Raw genomic sequence first — 19,246 nt, 5'->3', positions numbered from 1 at the left:
AATTAATGAGACACGCTCGAAGAGCTCTGTCGTGTTACGATGTGAACACACTTTAAAACATGGTACAAGCTATTTCATTTTCTGTTGAGGGAAAAAGCTTTACTTAAGAAATACATTTCGATCTACTGGAGCGACATATATTTCTTTTGTAAAATGCCAAGTTCAATATTTACCGACGATTACTCTAAGGCAGACCCATTTCTGGTGTCCCCGCATTGATATTGCTGGAATATTGCAACCTACTCACTCACTCCAAAGGCAGAAAGCAAACAAAAAAGCGACGGTGACCTAAATTAACAATCCCTTAACTGATGTGCTGTTCTATTGACGTTTCTGCCCCTTACGTTAAGACGCACGTTGCCAAGAAAACAAATGATAAACAGTGTGAGGATATAACCATCTTCCCTGTATTATTTTGATTAAATGTGAGATTATTGCGAACCATATGGGACAATATGAACGTCGCATTTCTACTTACATTAAAAATTTAGACCAGCATATCCAGACGAAGCTGTCACGCGACATTCCACGGATTATTGTGAGTCGGGATGATTGTTGAGATTGCCATGTCACTCTCTTATTGTGAGTCGAGATGAGACGGGGGAGTTTTTTTTATCGTTCGAGACTTGACTGTAAGGAGGGCAAACTAGAATGGCGCGGTGATGCCAACATGGTGTGACTTAATGCAACAAATTTACTTTATCGCCTGTTAAAATACTGTCGGTGAGCGAAGCATCTTAGGAAATACACCCCATCGTAAGCCAGTGATAAACTATAGAATTACGACAGTTCGTAAAGTTATGACCGCCTTGTGGATCTGGCCCCTGGCATATAATTGTATTATCATACGCTAATTTGATTTGTTTACCAGTTTTGGAGGGAACAGGTAATCCCTTTTCAAATGATATCACTTGATATATTCTCGTTTTTTTTCAGGGATGTTCTTCAGTATGCTCAGCCACACTCTCACAAAGTCAGCATCTTAACTGTTTCAGAAATTAAGGTTTCTATAACAACAAGAAGTCCTATGCCTTTTATAAGTGAGTCAAATGTATCATGTATTACATTTGTGACTCATTGGCTTGTGGCAGAAGTAGATTAACAAGTTGTAAAGGTTAGCGACAGATTTGCTTTTGGGCAACTAGAGCAAACGAAATGCCGAGACATTGGATGTTTTATGTCACTGTTTATTTGTGAAGGTCGTCGCCATGACACTACAGAGTATCCCAAACCTATCTGACAGATATATGTGGGATGACCTTAGCATAATGTGTACGGAATTAACTGTTTTTTCACGACTTTAAGTGCTAGGGTGAAACAGCTAGCCTATGAGTTTCCGGAAGTTCAGCAACTCTTTCAGAAGAAGATAAGCTCTGGATTCCTGGTAAGATTCAGCACTGATGATGCCCGTGTGTTGTTTGATACAGTGTACTGTTTGCAAATGTGGACTAAGAGCAGCGGATATGTGGGTTGATCAGTTTGTGTTCATATCTGATAACCTTAGTGTGTTTGAGCGATTCAACGGTGGACGATTCAAAATTATCAACGAGGGCTGAAGCAAGGTAGAAAGGTTACTTTTCAGTAAGTTTCAAATAGCATGCAAGTATATTTCTTTTGTCAATAGAAGCGACAAAACTCTTTCCACATTAATAAAAAATCTCTGCTAAAAGCAGATGTCATACATTGTTAAGGTTCTTCCAGGCTTAATAAATACACTCTCGTGCATGTGCTTGTATTAAAATGCCCCAATTTGATATGATTATTAGTTTTGGCGGCAAGAAGTAATTCTGTTCAAATAATATCACCCATTAAACCATGGCTCCTTTGTTTCAGACCGGGGGTTTAACTGATCGCTGCTTGAATTCATCATAACGTATATATCCAGTCCTATTTCTGAAGATGGAGGCGATGTCACTATCAAATACGTGTGCGTCCATACTGTACATGTGCTCTGACCAAAGTGGCGATACGCATGCGCGTGCCTTGGGGTATTCAGAAAACAAATAATAACTCATGTCAAAATCGTTAAGAATTTGAAGTCGTTCGAAATGCACGTGCAGGTCACATGCTAGCCAGCGTCTGACGTCAGTGGCTTCGATGGGAAAGCCTGTTCACAACCATGAACACAAAACATACCTACACACAAAATGAAGATCGCTATTTTAACTTAAAGTAACAAAATAATCAATGAAGTTAATACCATCTAAAGATGGCCATGGTTTCAATAGGTTAGACTACGCGCCTTTGGGAAAAACTCAGCATTTCAACGGTTAAACACGGGGCCCTCGTGGTCTAACCTATACATATAATCTCGTTGCATTTCAGTATGGTGAACGACAGCAACCCAGATGTGTTGTTAACCAATGACTGAAGGGATGGTACTCCAAGCAGAAAGTAAGTGCCAGTGAGACGCTATATAGAAATCACTCACTCATAACAGTTCAGAGACAGCTTAACCAGGGTGAGATGCATTCAAGCAGTGTCAGTTAAAGCAACACTCTATGCCATTTTTATATGCATCCTGCTGAAGAGGTCTCTGGGCATTGCATGTGTACGTTAATGCTAGAAATACCACCTCGGTGTCTTTGTTATATAAACACCAGGATTGTATATACAGAGTGGAAGGCGGTTAATGTTTGGTACTTCAGTCATTGGTCCGCTGATAAATTCGCTGATGATATAATGGATTCAACATTTCTGTGGAAATAGGGAATGCGTACATGTCAGAGTCAAGTTTGTATGATAGACTACGAAAGAAACTTGAAAGCATACCGGATTTACACTGCTCCTGTATGACATGCTGAATCGTTTCTTATCGATTTTGAAAAGAACTATGAATCTGTTAGAAAGGGAATTAAACTTTCAGCCCTTTCAGACCCAACTAAATCTGTCGCAGAGTCAATCTAACATTTGTGACCTGTACAATCCTATCGACCGCCCCCCTGGTGACTAAACCTTTATTCCTTGAGGAAATTGATATTGACCTGACAGAACATCTTAGATCGATATTTTAGACAATGTAGCTGCTTTGTGTGACCAGTAATTGTCAGTTGTTAGGTATGTATTACTATATAATGTAAGCATTAATTTGGAAGGTATAGTGATTTATTGCTAATAGAGTTGGTGCAATCGTGAATCTTTTAGAACAGTTATTGACTAATCCAAAGTGCTATAGAAATTCCAAGAAGTTATTTCACACCTCACAAGGCTGTGATTAACATAGAGGGGAGATATGCCACACCTCACAAGGCTGTGCAGATACACAGGGGAGGTAAGTCACATCTCACAAGGCTGTGCAGGTACACAGGAGAGGTAATTCACACATCACAATAGCGACTCGTGCCCCTCTGGAAGGATTTCATATTGTATACTACTTCAAACAAGAACGACAACTCTATTCTTGTTTGATACCACTTGATGCCCATTACACTAAACTCTTGATATCATCAAAGTACTCGTGTATTGTATTGCTGTTTTTGTTCTTTTTATATTATTATTTTAAAGAATTAAACCTCTTACAACTAAATACAACCTGATACAACTAAAAGAAAGGGAAGAACTATTCGTTAAACACATATTCTAACGTAATAATTACCAGCTGTTTACTTTATATTTCTAAATGTGTGTTTCTAAATAGGGTTTAAGAATCACAAATAGGATTTTTTTTATTGACTATGCACGTTAAATAATCTTTTTTCAGCTACATTAAATCCCTAAACAGATACACTAAACGCCCAAAGAAACGTTATCCTCCTTCCTTAATGGCGGGGGCTACTATCTTCAGCTGGCGTTTCGATGCGTGGACGTCCACTTCTTGGTCTGTCTACGGGGACCCCAGTCTGTCTGAAGCCCTGAATAAGTCTTATAACCGTGATACGATGGCATCCGAGGGCGTTGGCAACGGCATTGTATGTCGACCCCATCTGCACCATTACAATGGCTCTTTCTCTCTCTTCAGCTGTTAATCGTGGCATATTTCTCGTACTTGTGTGTCATATCAATGCAATCTAGGCTCTCTTTGTACTCTACAGAATCATTCTACATGTGAAATGGATGCAAATACTGCTTGAATATTGCTGCGTTTTGGCGATTGATATTGCTATGTGTAAACAGAAAATGGAATAATGTTACTTTGCAAGCAAAAACGTTAACAAAGATAATTTCAGATGTTCCCAAACATTTTTCACAATATCACAGACACGTTTTACTTGTTTTCACTAATGCAAATCAGCAGAAAATGTTTTAAAGACTGAAATCATAGGAATGATTATTTGACAATTTTACACACTCTACAACAGTTGTTTCTTGTTTTAATAGTTGAAAAATGATGTCTTTAAATGGTTTATCTTTGTCTCAAACAAGATTTTTATTTCAACCTTTCTTTTGGACATCTAAATCACTGTTATTGGTTTATTTCGGCATGGACGAAAATAGGACAATTTAACTCTTCTGAAAAAGATGCATTTCACCTAAATATGAATGCATGTGAGAAATATTTTTCGTGATTTGCATAAAGCTGTGTTGTTCAGCTTTCTTGTAAACTAATACCTTCTAACATATCTTTGATAGTTTTTATGTAATTCTTAAATGTAGGAGGGTAACGTTTCTTTTGGCGTTTAGTGTACTTAAAAGCGACTTTAAAATATTTTTCAAACTGAGAAAAGTGTGAATGACCCCCAAAAGTCAGACTAAAATATCCCCAGAGATGTGAAATATAAGCCCAATGTTTAAGATTTGATTAGTTATATATTAGGACTGCACGATATTACCGGTATACCGGTACATCGCAATACGTCTTTCAAACGATACGGATATTTTCTGAGAACCGGTATATTGGGTAAAGAACATATATGAAGTTTTGTTTTTATTATCTTTATGGTTTGAATTAAAATATACGCATACTTTCTTTCATAGCAAATGTTTACCATCGTTATTCAATGACAAAACGGCATACTGTATAGTGAAATACTATAAGTTGTATGCTTCTCTCGAGGGTAATACGGTGTGATGTACGCCTCTTTGTAGCAGTGTCACCCGAGCCGGTAGTGTCACCCAAGCCGGTAGGCGAGGGATGACACTGCTACAAAAAGGCGTACATCAGACAGTATTACCCGAGGGAGAAGCATACAGCGTACTTATCTTACCGCCATGTTAATGTACAAAAATCATTATATTTTATGTTAAAGATCGCGACCGACTATATGACATGTAAACAATAGGGCGTCTGCCTCTCGACTAGATTTTTAAAATCAGTGAATCATATTCTGACAAGCTTAAAACTGCTATAAAAATGGTTAATTATGTTTAAGTTGAGTGTGCAAAACCACTCAATGTATAAAATACCTTAAATAAAGCAGTGAAAGTAAGTAAAATAAATCTGTACAAAGTGAACACAAAAACAGCGGATCGAACGGTTTTCGAACTCCGGGCACGGCATGCGTCATATTATGACGTCATACGATTGTTAGCGCTTCAGCTTCTCGGCAGAGAGATTGGCGGTTACGGTGGCAGCGGGTAATATTTTTCCCAGTTGTCACCCTCCTGGGAGGGGTGACACGGAAACTTGTTAAAACGTCATTGACCAATGAAATTAAAGGTAAGATAATATAAATTGTACAAAAGAGAAAATATAATCCCTGACTATGCAGCCTAATTTTTAGATTGCTGTTATCAGAGCCATAACATTTATGTTTAGAGACTTATAATGTAGAAAATAGGATTGACATGAACAATTATTGTCACTTACTGGCAAACATTTAAGTTCTCAATATACGTATCGAAATACGGATAAGGGAATCGCAATATTCCAACACAATTTATTTGCCAATACACAGCCCTATTATACATAAATATAATATTATTGTTTTGAAACTCGTAGCGATTTCAAGTTTTGTTTCCTAAAAATGTTGAAAGCGCACATACAATCTCCAAAACAAGCCCGCAAGATCGTCAGAAATACACACAATTGATTCCTATGAGAGCCGTTATGTAAACAAGCGTGGATTTGAATCTCTCACCGTCCGTAGCATTATCCTTATTAAAAACTTCACATGAGGCAACACAATTCTGTTAGCTACGTTCTTTGTACTTTCAATATGGCGATAATATATTTTTCATGATTTTTTAAACAACGACATAATGCCATAAACGATTTAAGTACTCGGGATATTTTTATCAAAGCACCGCAATCATGACGCGCGTTCTGATTGGTTTGTCGTATTTTCGCACATAACAAGCATTGAGAGGGGGACGGAAAGCGGCGAGTGATGACGAATGCACAAGGCTGTACAGGTACACAGGGGAGGTAAGTCACACCTCACAAGGCTGTACAGGTACAGGGGAGGTAAGTCACACCTCACAAGGCTGTGCAGGTACACAGGGGAGGTAAGTCACACCTCACAAGGCTGTGCAGGTACACAGGGGAGGTAAGTCACACCTCACAAGGCTGTGCAGGTACACAGGGGAGGTAAGTCACACCTCGCAAGGCTGTGCAGGTACACAGGGGAGGTAAGTCACACCTCACAAGGCTGTGTGTACACAGGTACACAGGGGAGGTAAGTCACAAGGCTGTGCAGGTACACAGGGAGGTCACAAGGCTGTGCAGGTCACACACCTCTCACAAGGGGTGCACACAGGGAGGTGTAAGTCACACCTCACAAGGCTGTGCAGGTACACAGGGGGAGTCACAGGCCTACACAAGGGCTGTGCAGGCAGGAGGTAAGTCACACCTCACAAGGCTGTGCAGGTACACAGGGAGGTAAGTCACACCTCACAAGGCTGTGCAGGTACACAGGGGAGGTAAGTCACCTCACAAGGCTGTGCAGGTACACAGGGGAGGTAAGTCACACCTCACAAGGCTGTGCAGTACACACACAGGCTGGGAGGTAAGTCACACCTCACAAGGCTGTGCAGGTACACAGGGGAGGTAAGTCACACCTCACAAGGCTGTGCAGTAAGTCACACACAGACTGTGGGAGGTAAGTCACACCCTCACAAGGCTGTGCAGGTACACAGGGGAGGTAAGTCACACACCTCACAAGGGTGTGCAGGTACACAGGGGAGGTAAGTCACACCTCACAAGGCTGTGCAGGTACACAGGGGAGGTAAGTCACAACCTCACAAGGCTGTGCAGGTACACAGGGGAGGTAAGTCACACCTCACAAGGCTGTGCAGGTACACAGGGGAGGTAAGTCACACCTCACAACTGTGCACAAGGAGGTGTGCAGGTACACAGACTGGTACACAGGGAGGTAAGTCACACCTCACAAGGCTGTGCAGGTACACAGGGGAGGTAAGTCACACCTCACAAGGCTGTGCAGGTACACAGGGGAGGTAAGTCACACCTCACAAGACTGTGCAGGTACACAGGGGAGGTAAGTCACACCTCACAAGGCTGTGCAGGTACACAGGGGAGGTAAGTCACACCTCACAAGGACTGTGGGTCACAGTCACACCTCACAAGGCTGTGCAGGTACACAGGGGAGGTAAGTCACACCTCACAAGGCTGTGCAGGTACACAGGGGAGGTAAGTCACACCTCACAAGGCTGTGCAGGTACACAGGGGAGGTAAGTCACACCTCACAAGGCTGTGCAGGTACACAGGGGAGGTAAGTCACACCTCACAAGGCTGTGCAGGTACACAGGGCAGGTAAGTCACACTCACAAGGCTGTGCAGGTACACAAGTGCAGGTACACAGGGAGGTAAGTCACACCTCACAAGGCTGTGCAGGTACACAGGGGAGGTAAGTCACACCTCACAAGGCTGTGCAGGTACACAGGGGAGGTAAGTCAGGGAGGTAAGTCACAAGGCTGTGCAGGTGCAGGTCACACACAGGGGAGGTAAGTCACACCTCACAAGGCTGTGTGCAGGCAGGTACACTGTGCAGGTACAGGGAGGTAAGTCACAAGTCAGGAGGTAAGTCACACCAGGCTGTGCTACACAAGGCTGTGCAGGTACACAGGGGAGGTAAGTCACACCTCACAAGGCTGTGCAGGTACACAAGTAAGTCACACCTCACAAGGCTGTGCAGGTACACAGGGGAGGTAAGTCACACCTCACAAGACTGTGCAGGTACACAGGGGAGGTAAGTCACACCTCACAAGGCTGTGCAGGTACACAGGGGAGGTAAGTCACACCTCACAAGACTGTGCAGGTACACGCGTGTTTCCATGTTACGGCTGGTAACGCTGGGGCAGGTGTGACTTTTGGTGTCAAATTTGCGATACCATGTTTATCTTTATGTTTATCCCCTCTATACTTTCTATAACGCAGATTTCATCATAATCTTCCCCTTCATAAATGTTCAAAGACGTGGTGGATTTGAAACAATGAAAAGGTTTATGAACTCGAACAAGAAAGAGCAACACAGAGCATGTCTTTGGTATTTGTTTTTCGTAAAATATAACAGATATTTGGTTGTGTTTCCTTCAAGTGTCCTCCATAGAAATGCAAATGTATTCAATTCCATAGCACTGCCACTTAAAGCAGATTTCAGAGAAACGACATATCCACTTGAACCTCTTGTGTCTTTATTGAGTCCAGATACATATCGGCAAAATGATATTTTTAACGCACACAGGAAGCATTGCAAATTCCTGAAACGATTGACAATTAAAATTGGTAACTTATAAACCAATGTTTACCTGTTTTTTGGAATGTTGATAACAATATCGTTACTGGACAAAGAAACAATTAAGAAGTGCTAACAGTGACTTGCTCGAACGTTTCTGAACACGATATGATTTGTTGAATAGATACGATAATAGGAATACCCATTTAAAACCGTACATTGGAAACAGACTGAAGTATATTCTATATTACTTCTAGACAACACTTGTTCTACATCAGCTGCTTGCACTCACATTCAATGGATGTTTAAGTTACCGATGTATTGGCAAACAGCTGTTACATACTGTGGCGAGGGCGTAAGCCATTGCAACTATTGGATGTAGGACAAGCATTATTAATTAAGTAGTGTTGTTCTGTAGTTAAGGTGTAAGTAAAGATATATAAAGGTGCTGCTCTCATCGTGGATATCCTAGTAACAGAATAGGGTAAAACGACATACAGCTTACATATGTGGTTGCTGGGGGCAACAGTGAGATTCTACAGTTACAGATCAGGGTAAAACGACACACATCTTACAGTTCTACAGTTACAGATCAGGGTAAAACTACACACATCTTACATCTGTGGTTGCTGGGGGCAACAGTGAGATTCTACAGTTACAGATCAGGGTAAAACTACACACATCTTACATCTGTGGTTGCTGGGGCAACAGTGAGATTCTACAGTTACAGATCAGGGTAAAACTACATACATCTTACATCTGTGGTTGCTGGGGGCAACAAGTGAGATTCTACAGTTACAGATCAGGGTAAAACTACACACATCTTACATCTGTGGTTGCTGGGGGCAACAGTGAGATTCTACAGTTACAGATCAGGGTAAAACTACACACATCTTACATCTGTGGTTGCTGGGGCAACAGTGAGATTCTACAGTTACAGATCAGGGTAAAACTACACACATCTTACATCTGTGGTTGCTGGGGCAACAGTGAGATTCTACAGTTACAGATCAGGGTAAAACTACACACATCTTACATCTGTGGTTGCTGGGGAACTTACATGTGAGATTCAGTGAGATTCTACAGTTACAGATCAGGGTAAAACGACATACATCTTACATCTGTGGTTGCTGGGGCAACAGTGAGATTCTACAGTTACAATGAGAGTCTACAGTTACAAGTCAAGGCATAACGACATACAGGCTCCATTCGTAGTCGCTGATGACGTCAGTGTGTGCGGTTGTATTGAGTAGTTGACATTTGGATGACCCACTGCTGTAGTTCACACCCACGCAAGAATCCGAGTGCAAACAGGCATGTGCACAGTCAGGCAGTGTGGTTTCCATGGACACGATGCCACTTTCCTGGCTGCTCTTCTTTCCGATCAGACGTTGGAGGGTCATTCCTGTAAATCAGATGGTATGCTTGGCTCCAGTTCAAATATTCGCTGGCAAAAGATCGTTAAAAACCTGATGAACATCGATGATGACATTTGGTCTACATGTTGACTAATCATCTGTACAAACATACATGACTTTCAAGACAGACGGGGGTAGATTGATGGGCCTACCTCCAGAATACAGCACCACAGATTTTACAAATTACATCACAATAGCTTATGATGTAATTTGTGAAACTTGCCAACCAAAACCAATGCTCTGTGACGTCAGTCAGACTGTTGCCGGGTTATTGACTGTGCCTAAACTTCTCTCAGTGTTTTGTCGTCTCTGTAACGCATTGTCACTGAGTAAGACAAGCGCTGGACGGAGTTTGTGTACTAGAAATAGACGGCTGCGGCGCATTTTATAGCAAGCGGCAGTTTATAAAAGCACTTTTATTTTAAATATTTTTATGCTTCTGTCTCAACGTTATATTTAGGACGAAATGAATTATGTATGGGAACTAATATACATATATATACACAATGAACTCAGTTAAGCACCCCCTGACAAATCTCATGATTGAATGAGGCCCGATCTTAATCTTTGGGGCATATCTGGGACATGACTGGTCGCCGTGTGCAACTAAAGGATCCTCCTGTACAGAACCTGGCCAAATTGGAAGCTGCTGTACACGAGGAATAGCGCAGACTGCCCCTTCAGAGGATCAGGAGGCTGACAGAGGTATGTGGAGGAGAGTGCTGGCTGTCTTATAGTCACATGGAGGTTACACTCAGTATTCACCTTGAATCATGTAAGACACGCAAAATGACATTTTGAATGTTCACATTCACCAATAAATTCAACATTAAACATTCCAGTACCATACTTGTACAGACATGGTTTTGTATGAAAATCAGTGTTGTTGTGTTTTTAAAATGAGCAATGATAGTCATAAATTGTTGAAAACCTATAATTGCAAACATACAGGGGATGCTTAATTAAGTTCTGTGTGTATATTGTTTTCAGTCAGTAATTTGCATCATTGGAGGAGGTTATTTAGATGGTATGCTTGATGTGGTTGGCTCCACGATATTGAAATATTGCAAAAGACAATTATATACCTACTGATTGAGTGCATAGACTATTTGGTTTTACAAGTTGACTGTCGTCTGTACAAAAATACATGTCTTGTCAAGACAGTCGAGGGTAGACTGGTGTCATGATGGCAACAATTATCCTTTCTTGATGTGTTTATATATTCTAGAATATACATAACCACTAAAACAGTAAAGAACACATTAACAATGTTTGGCGGAAATTCAGTCTGAAAAGAATTATTAGTTTCATGTAAAAGATAAGCAAAATGTGTGATGATTTTTTGGTCATAATTATCAGCTTTTTCATTTCCAAACATGCCTGCTTTGGAGTTCTAACAGTTCCAAATAAGTACGTTAGGTTAAAATGTCCTTGACGAAAGGTCACTCAGAACTCTGGTTGACTTAATTTAATGCATACAAAGTCACCCTTCACTGACCTCACTCACCCACCTTATTCACTCACTCACCCACTACCTCCCTCCCTTCCTTACTACTTCCCTCACTCACTCTCTCTCACTCACACACCTTACCCACTCATCCACTACCTCCCTCCCCTAGTTATTAATTGAGTCACTCTCTCACTCACTCACCTGATCCGCTCACTCACACAATACCACCCCCCCTTATTAATTCACTCACACTCTCTCACCCACCCACTCACTCACCTTACCCACTCACCCACCTTATCCACGCACTCACCCACTATCTCCCTCCCTTCGTTACTAATTCACTCACTCACTCACACTCACACACCAACTTACGTGATCTAACTACCATGACTTCCACTTCACAAACAGTGAGAAGGTCGTGGATTCAGTCGCTGGCTTGCTAATTTGTACGTAACGTCCCAGCGTGAGATCAGCACAAGTCACGGTGACGTTGGCACCATCGGCAGCTGCCCCCGGATATTGTCCGCAAACAGTGGGCGTGGCACTCGTCTCCTTCATCACTGTAATAGTGACGTCATGTAGACGGTTACCTGTAACACACTTAGATGATAAGAAAGGGAAAACAGTACAAATGTTTATCTGCAATGAGAAAAATATTTAATACATATATATCACCTTAACGTCCAGTAGTCAGGTACGTGGAACACATTATGTAGCGACATGAGACACAAAAGAGTGACTCCCTGTAGGAAGTGGCGTGTTCGAACATTTGAGAAACAACTTGGTACACCCCCTGTCTGTGAACACTGGAAAATCATTGTGTGAATTGGGGATTCGACCGAGAAGACCAGTTGCCGCCCCTGTTTTGAGAGATTTCCATCGGCGGTGGCGTCGTAGAGTCCGGAACTGGCACCTTAGAAACTGGGGGCGAGTCTGGCTCAGTGATGAATCACGATTTCTTCTTCCCCGGTGAGATGGAAGACAACGTGTTTACCGTCGGAGAAATGAACGTTTTACCCCTAATTGCATTCGACAAGTCGACAGATTCGGTGGAGACAGTGCCATGGTATCCAGCACACAAAGACCTGATTTAGTGGTGGTTCGGGGGAACTTGACAGCAAATAGGTACATCAACGAAGTCCTTGCACGTCCCATGCTTCCGATTATGGACCGACAGAGGGAGTTGTTCCAGCATGACAATGCTACTTAACATACAGCACGCGTCACGGTCCGCTACCTTGCCAATTCTAACGTCAGTGTCTTGCCATGGCCCTTCCGATCACCAGATCTAAACCCGATGGAACACCTATGGCATGAACTCGATGGACGTGTACGTCAACGTTAAAACACTTCTCAAACACTTCCACAACTGGCCATCGCATTGCAGGATGAGTGGGGAAAAATCCACAAGAGCGACTTCGTCGACTTATCCAGACGGTGCCGAGCAGTAATTGCTGCCAATGCTGGCCATACAAAGTATTCGCTCTGACGAGGACTTGTAGACTCAAGAAAACACAAACACAACACAAAGACTTCTATTTATCTATAGATGTGCGAATTTTCAGCTTTTTACCATTGAAATTACATGAATTAATTGCTCTTAAATTAACGCAATCAATTCTTCTAAAATGGCTTATGCGTTTCGTTTTTCAGAGAGTATTTGCACAAAATATGGTTTGTGGTTATGTTACCACGTTGCTTAACTTCAACTGATTTATGACCTGAGCTCTAGTGCACAGGACCACACATCACCAGTAGTGTATAATAGTAATAATGTTGCAAGAAGGACGTTAATAGTAACAATACAACGAGTGAGTGAACACAGTTTAGCTTGTTTAGCGGAAAACCTCACTAATTATACACAAATGCTCACTAAAACGCGAGTAGAGCTTAGAATCAAACAAAATACAAAGTCAAATTACCAAAGTAAAGTCGGTTTGTAATTCTAACAGAAGTCACGTGATACTCCCGGCCAAGATCCACACTCCACCATGGTGCCAGATCGTCGTTCGTTGTAGATGCGCATGACTTGTTTCGGAATATGGGGTCATAGTTGCCATCTACCGCCTTATCCGCTGAAGTATACTCAGCGTAGACTGAGCTCTGATTGGCTGGTTTATAGCGAGCCGCATTGAATGTTGAAAAGGAGAACCCTGAAAACATATTAACAAAAGATAGGACAGGAACGACAGGAACGTTATGTGGCGTAAACTTTGGTTTGTTTTAAACGCCTCCCTGAGCAATATTCCAACTATATGGCGGCGGCCAGTAGACAATGAAGCCTTGACCAGACAATTCAGTGATCAACAGCATGTGCATCGATGGGATTGTGTCAACCAAGTCAGCGAGCCTGGCAACACTATCCAGTTAGACGCCTTACGACAAGCATGAGCTGTTTAAGATTAATCAACTCCCATGTCCACAGATGGTCCAAATATGCGCTATCCAGTTAGACACCTCTTACGACAAACATGGGTTTCTGAAGATCATTCACAGGTACACTTTGGTTTTAATGGCATGGATATTACTGGAATATTGCTAAATGCTGCGTACAACCTTACTCACTCTTACGACAAGCATGGGTTTCTGAAGATCATTTCTAAACCGGATCTTCACAGGTACACTTTGGTATTAATGGCCCTGATATTACTGGAATATTGCTAAAAGCGGCGTACAACCTAACTCACTCACTAATAATCCTGAAGAGGACCATGGAATGTGAAAAACAACAACTTAAAGAGGAGTTTATGACAAGCATTTCGTCAACATGGTTTTAAAGATTCCTTCTGGCAGACACATATTTTCTAATGGTTTCTTAACGTATGGTCTGGTAACTATTACAGAATGTTAGCTGCTCACCACAAGTCATTGTACATTGTGCTAGAGGGACTGAGTTGGATGTCACACCGCGTTTAACAATATTCCTTCATTTTCAAGATGGGGGGCAGCAGAAATGGGCTTCACATAATGTCGAGAGTGGTTTCTGCACACAGTTATTTCGACCCCTACAGATCCGAACCCCGGGGTACAGTAGGGTTTGTTTGTGTTTATGTTATTTATTGCCGGTTGGCAGTGGCCTGCTACATTTAGACTTGTGCCGGATTTAGACAAAAAGATCGGAAATATATGAATATATGGATATTCCGAGGCTCTTATTCTTCAAGGGTGGATTACTGAGAGGTGGCTATTACCATCATTGTCTTTATAACTATTATTACTGCTCTTTTATTATTTTATTTTTATATTGCCACACAATGTTGCACTGCCATACTGATACCTTTGTATTGCACCACAGCTAGTTCTTTCACGGATTTCCGGTTAACCTTTAAGTTTCAGGCTGAGAATCAACACATAAGAAAAACATTTAAAAAATAACTTGGGGACCTACAGACCCAGTGATCTATGCGGTGAAAATGAAACTGGGTGAGTCGTAGTATTGGATCAACCATTTAGTACGGCATGCAGAGCTTGGTTATTTACCTACAGTAACCCGCAAACATCCATGGACTGTTATTTTCCAGATCAGTTGCTTGAATAGCATCGTTCAGATTTTGGGATTTCAACATACTTAAGAAACAAACGACTTACCTGGGACAGCCATACTGGCTAGACATGACAATACAAGCTGTGTTGCCATAATAGCCACAGTTTGGAGGCCTCTACACACACAGTACTTCCTCCTACAATATGGGTGACATTTCTGGTGACACAATATATCCCTCTGAAGGAGGTGTAGTCTATTCAGATGTCGATCTATATGTTTCCATAATGACGCTTCGATATGCTGTTAACGTATGACTGATTCAGTATTATATCAATATGTCGGAACCTAAACGAGGTAATTATTGAGACATACTCGAAGAGCTCTGTCGTGTTGCGATGTAAACACACTTTTAAACATGAATATTGTATACGAGCTATTTCATTTTCTGTTGAGGGAAGTAACTTTACTTAAGAAATGCATTTCGATCTGCTTTGAGCGACATGTATTTCTTTCCTAAGATGCCAAATTCAATACTTACCAATGATTGGATTCCACCAGTGATGATAGCCATCTGAGGCCCGTGCAAAGCCAGAAATGGGGTGCCACGGGGGAGTTTGCTGTACCGTTGGAGACTTAACTAGGCAATGACGACTGACGTGGGCCCAGTTTCACAAAGCTCTCGTAAGCCTAAGATCTCGTAACTTTTCTCATAGCATTCGTACCTCCTATACTGTAACATTGACTCAGGATAGTTGTAGCTCTACGAAAGCTTTGTGAAACGGGGTCATGCATCGTAACGTTGGTTACCAAGGGTACGTGTGATTACGAGGGGGGCAAACTAGAATGGCGCAGTGACGTAATGCGATAAGTGTACGTTATCTCCTGATAAGTACTGTGGGCGGCTTTGATCTCTTAGGAAACACACTCTTGTGCATATACTTGATATTGACTTGATTTATTTACCAGTTTTGGTTGGAACAGGTAATCTCTGATCCAATGATATCACGCAACATATTCTCGTTTTTGCAGGGATGTTCTTCAGTATGCTCACCTACACTCTCAGAGTGAGGCAGGAAATCGCCAGCACACAAAGTCAGTAACTTAACTGTTTCAGTAATCATGGTTTCTACAACAACACGAAGTCCTAAGCCTTTTAGAAGGGAATCAAATGTATCATGTATTACATTTGACTCATTTGACTCATGGGTTTGTGACAGAAGTAAATGAACAAAGTGTAAATGTAAGAGATAGATTTTCTTTGGGGCAACTAGGGCAAATGTACTGGCGCGCAATTGTATGTTTTGTGACGCTGTTTATTTGTGAAGGTCGTCGCCATGACACTATAGAGTATCCCCAACCTTTCTGACAGATATTTGTGGGATAACCTTAGCATAATGTGTACGGAATTAGCGGACTTTCACGCGCCTTGGGTGCTTCGAGTAAACAGCTGGCTGCTGAAGATTCAGGAACTCCAGTTCAGCATGCAGCTTCAGCAACTCTTTCAGAAGAAGAAAAACTCTGGGTTCCTGGTAAGATTCAGCACTAATGATGCCCGAGTGTTGTTCGATAGAGTGTACTGTTTGCAAATGTGAAGTATCAGGACTAAGACCAACACACGGACCCAGGGATCTGTGGGTTGATCAGTTTCTGTGATTACCTTGGTGATTTTGAGGATTTCAAGGGTGGACGGTTCAAAGTTATTAGTGGGGACTGAGGCATGGTAGAAAGATTTCTTTTCGGTTAGTTTTCAAATTGTATGCAAGTGTACACTGTACTTCTTTTGTAAACAGAAGCGACAAAACCCTTTTCACATTTATATGAAATCTCTGCTAAAAGCAGAGTCGCTTGTGACATCATGATTATACTTTTGTCTCAGGATTATTACAAAGCACGTTGTACTTGTACATATTGCATGCTCAACATATGTTATTAAGTGAAGGAATAACCAAATTCATTTAAGAAATACAGTTCGCTCTACCTTGAGCGGACACTTGCATCCGAGTGCTTTAACGTTAGATCAGGAATCGTCATTCAGAGAAACAACTTCTCCGATTGACAGTCGATGCGGAAACGCCATCTTTATTTTCAGGAAGGATTGCGTCCGGTTACCAAGGATACGTTTGATTACGAGGGGGCAGACTAGAACGGCGCATTTAATCTTTCACCGAAGTATCTTAGAAACATTGGTAAAGCTTTTCCAGGCTTAATAAATGCACTCTTGTGCATGTACTTGTATTAAAATACCCCAATTTGAAATGTTTATTAGTTTTGGTGGCAAGAGGTAATTCTGTTCAAATGATATCCCCCAATATAATGTCGTTGCATGTCTGTGTGGTGAGCGACAACAGCCCAGATGTGTTTATAACCAACGACTAAGTGGATGGTACTTGGAAAGTTGCAGGAATTGAAATGAAACTGTCCAGAGAGACGCTATATGGAAATCACTCACTCAAAACAGTTCATAGACAGATTAACCAGGGGACCATGTATTCAAGCAGTGTCAGTTAAATCAAAATCTATGCCTTAGTATATACATCCTGCTGAAGAGGTCTCTGAGCATTGCATGTGTACGTTAATGTTAAAAACATCACCTCGGTGACTTTATTATATGAACACCAGGATTGTATATACAGAGTGGAAGGCGGCTAATGTTTGGTACTTCAGCCATTGGTCCGCTGATAAATTCGCTGATGATATTATATATGTATTTCTGATTTCTAAGGAAATAGGGAATGCGTACATGTTAGAGTCAATTTTGTATGATAGACTACGAAAGAGAAGTGAAAGCATACTGGATTTACACTGCTCCTGTATGAAGAGCTGGAATCGTTTCTTATCGATTTTGAAAAGAACTTTGACTCTGTTAGAAAGGGATTTCAGCCCTCTAAGACCCGATTAATTCTGTCGCAGAGTCAATCTAACATTTGTGACCTGTATAATCCTATCGACCGCACCCTGGTGACTAAATTTTTATTCCTTGAGGAAATTGATATTGAACTGATAGAACATCTTAGATCGATATTTAGTTGTTATTACACAATGTAGCTGCTTTGTGTGACCACATTTTAACAGTAATTGTCAGTTGTTAGGTATGTATTACTATATAATGTAAGCATTAATTTGGAAGGTATTGTGTTTTATTGCTATTAGAGTTGGTGCAATCATGAATCTTTAAGAACAGTTATTGACTAATCCAAAGTGCTATAGAAATTTCAAGAAGTTATTCAGACTATGCAAGTGATAAGATCTTCTCATCTTCCCTATCAGTGGCACCCGTCATAAATATGCAAAGGTTATTTACATGTTCAACTAAACGAATTTGGAAGTTATGGTACAAGTCATGGTGCAGTCTTGAATTTTGTAACCTTAATCAAACAATTTCTGAGAAAGGGTTTTATGACGCTATTTGAAATCTGTGTTAGTGCACGCTCAACTATGACTCAGAAGTCGTGAAGTGTAAGCACCAAACGTTGAAGCTATGGTAATAATGCTCTCCGTGGAGGGAAATTTGACCTCTAGAAAGTCCGTATCATCGCTCTTGTTACCCAACCTTTCGGAGAGTTTCTCCTAATCAGTTACTCCTAATCTTTTTTTATTTATAATGTTTTTATTGTTCCCAAGGGTACATCATTAAAACACCAATTCACGTTTTTAGAGTTTGTTAGGTAGAGTTAAAAAATGCACAAAAATTCACATTTTCACATCAAAATAACGTACCGAATATAGAGTCTATTTTCATTGCTAAGTTAGGAATATAGATCTCCAATTTGTGTCATGACTTTGGAGGCTATTATTTTTAATTGCAATGAACTTTTCCACATTGAAAATTTCTCTCAAAACAAACAGGAACCTTTGAAGTTTTGGAGTGTGTTGGTTAATCCCACATAAATGGATATATTTTGGGGCATTTAGGATAATATGGTTAAATAATCTATCTGTGTATAATGTTCCAAACCAAACAAGATATTTTGTTATTTTAGTTGTGTTCTCAATGTGATTATTCATGCAAACTTCAAGTTCATTCCCAATAAACATGACAAATATTCTCATTCAGCTCATTACAAAAACAGCAAACAGTATTGTCAACAAATTTCATTTTAAATAGTTCATTTTTAGTATAGATAATACCATGTAAAAACTTGTATTGGAAATCAAGTAGTTTGACATCTTTCAAACCATTTCTATAAGTCGTAAAATTCTGATTCAAACCAAAAGTAACATTAGCGAAAGATTCTTGCCATTTAAGACACATTTTAGGTAAATCTTCATCGGAAATCATGGCGTCATAAAAAATTCTAGAGCCTTTGCATTATTTCAATAAAGT

At 40.9% G+C, this 19,246-nt stretch overlaps 1 protein-coding gene across 3 annotated transcripts in view; it reads right to left on the bottom strand.

The window, feature by feature from the left end:
* The window catches only part of LOC124254249 (fucolectin-6-like), a 52,921-nt gene that overhangs the window by 14,719 nt on the left and 18,956 nt on the right, over positions 1-19,246 (bottom strand). The window contains exons 1-4 of one of the 3 annotated variants that reach the window (XM_046688164.1): positions 15,027-15,250; positions 13,361-13,591; positions 11,811-12,028; positions 9,669-9,975 (exon numbers count right to left, since the gene is read on the bottom strand). In XM_046688164.1, the coding sequence (XP_046544120.1) occupies positions 11,820-12,028; positions 13,361-13,591; positions 15,027-15,075 (489 nt within the window). In that variant the 5' untranslated portion in view covers positions 15,076-15,250 and the 3' untranslated portion in view covers positions 9,669-9,975; positions 11,811-11,819. Of the gene's footprint in view, positions 1-9,664; positions 9,976-11,810; positions 12,029-13,360; positions 13,592-15,026; positions 15,430-19,246 lie in introns of those variants that run through there. The other 2 variants (XM_046688163.1, XM_046688162.1) reach the window with 2 other exon arrangements.

The sequence above is a fragment of the Haliotis rubra genome, unplaced genomic scaffold (assembly GCF_003918875.1).
Source record: "Haliotis rubra isolate DU_JTF1 unplaced genomic scaffold, ASM391887v1 Scf57, whole genome shotgun sequence".
NCBI lineage: Eukaryota > Metazoa > Mollusca > Gastropoda > Lepetellida > Haliotidae > Haliotis > Haliotis rubra.
The sequence above is the reverse complement of the archived record's forward strand: the minus strand, read 5'-3'. Positions and strand labels throughout refer to the sequence as shown.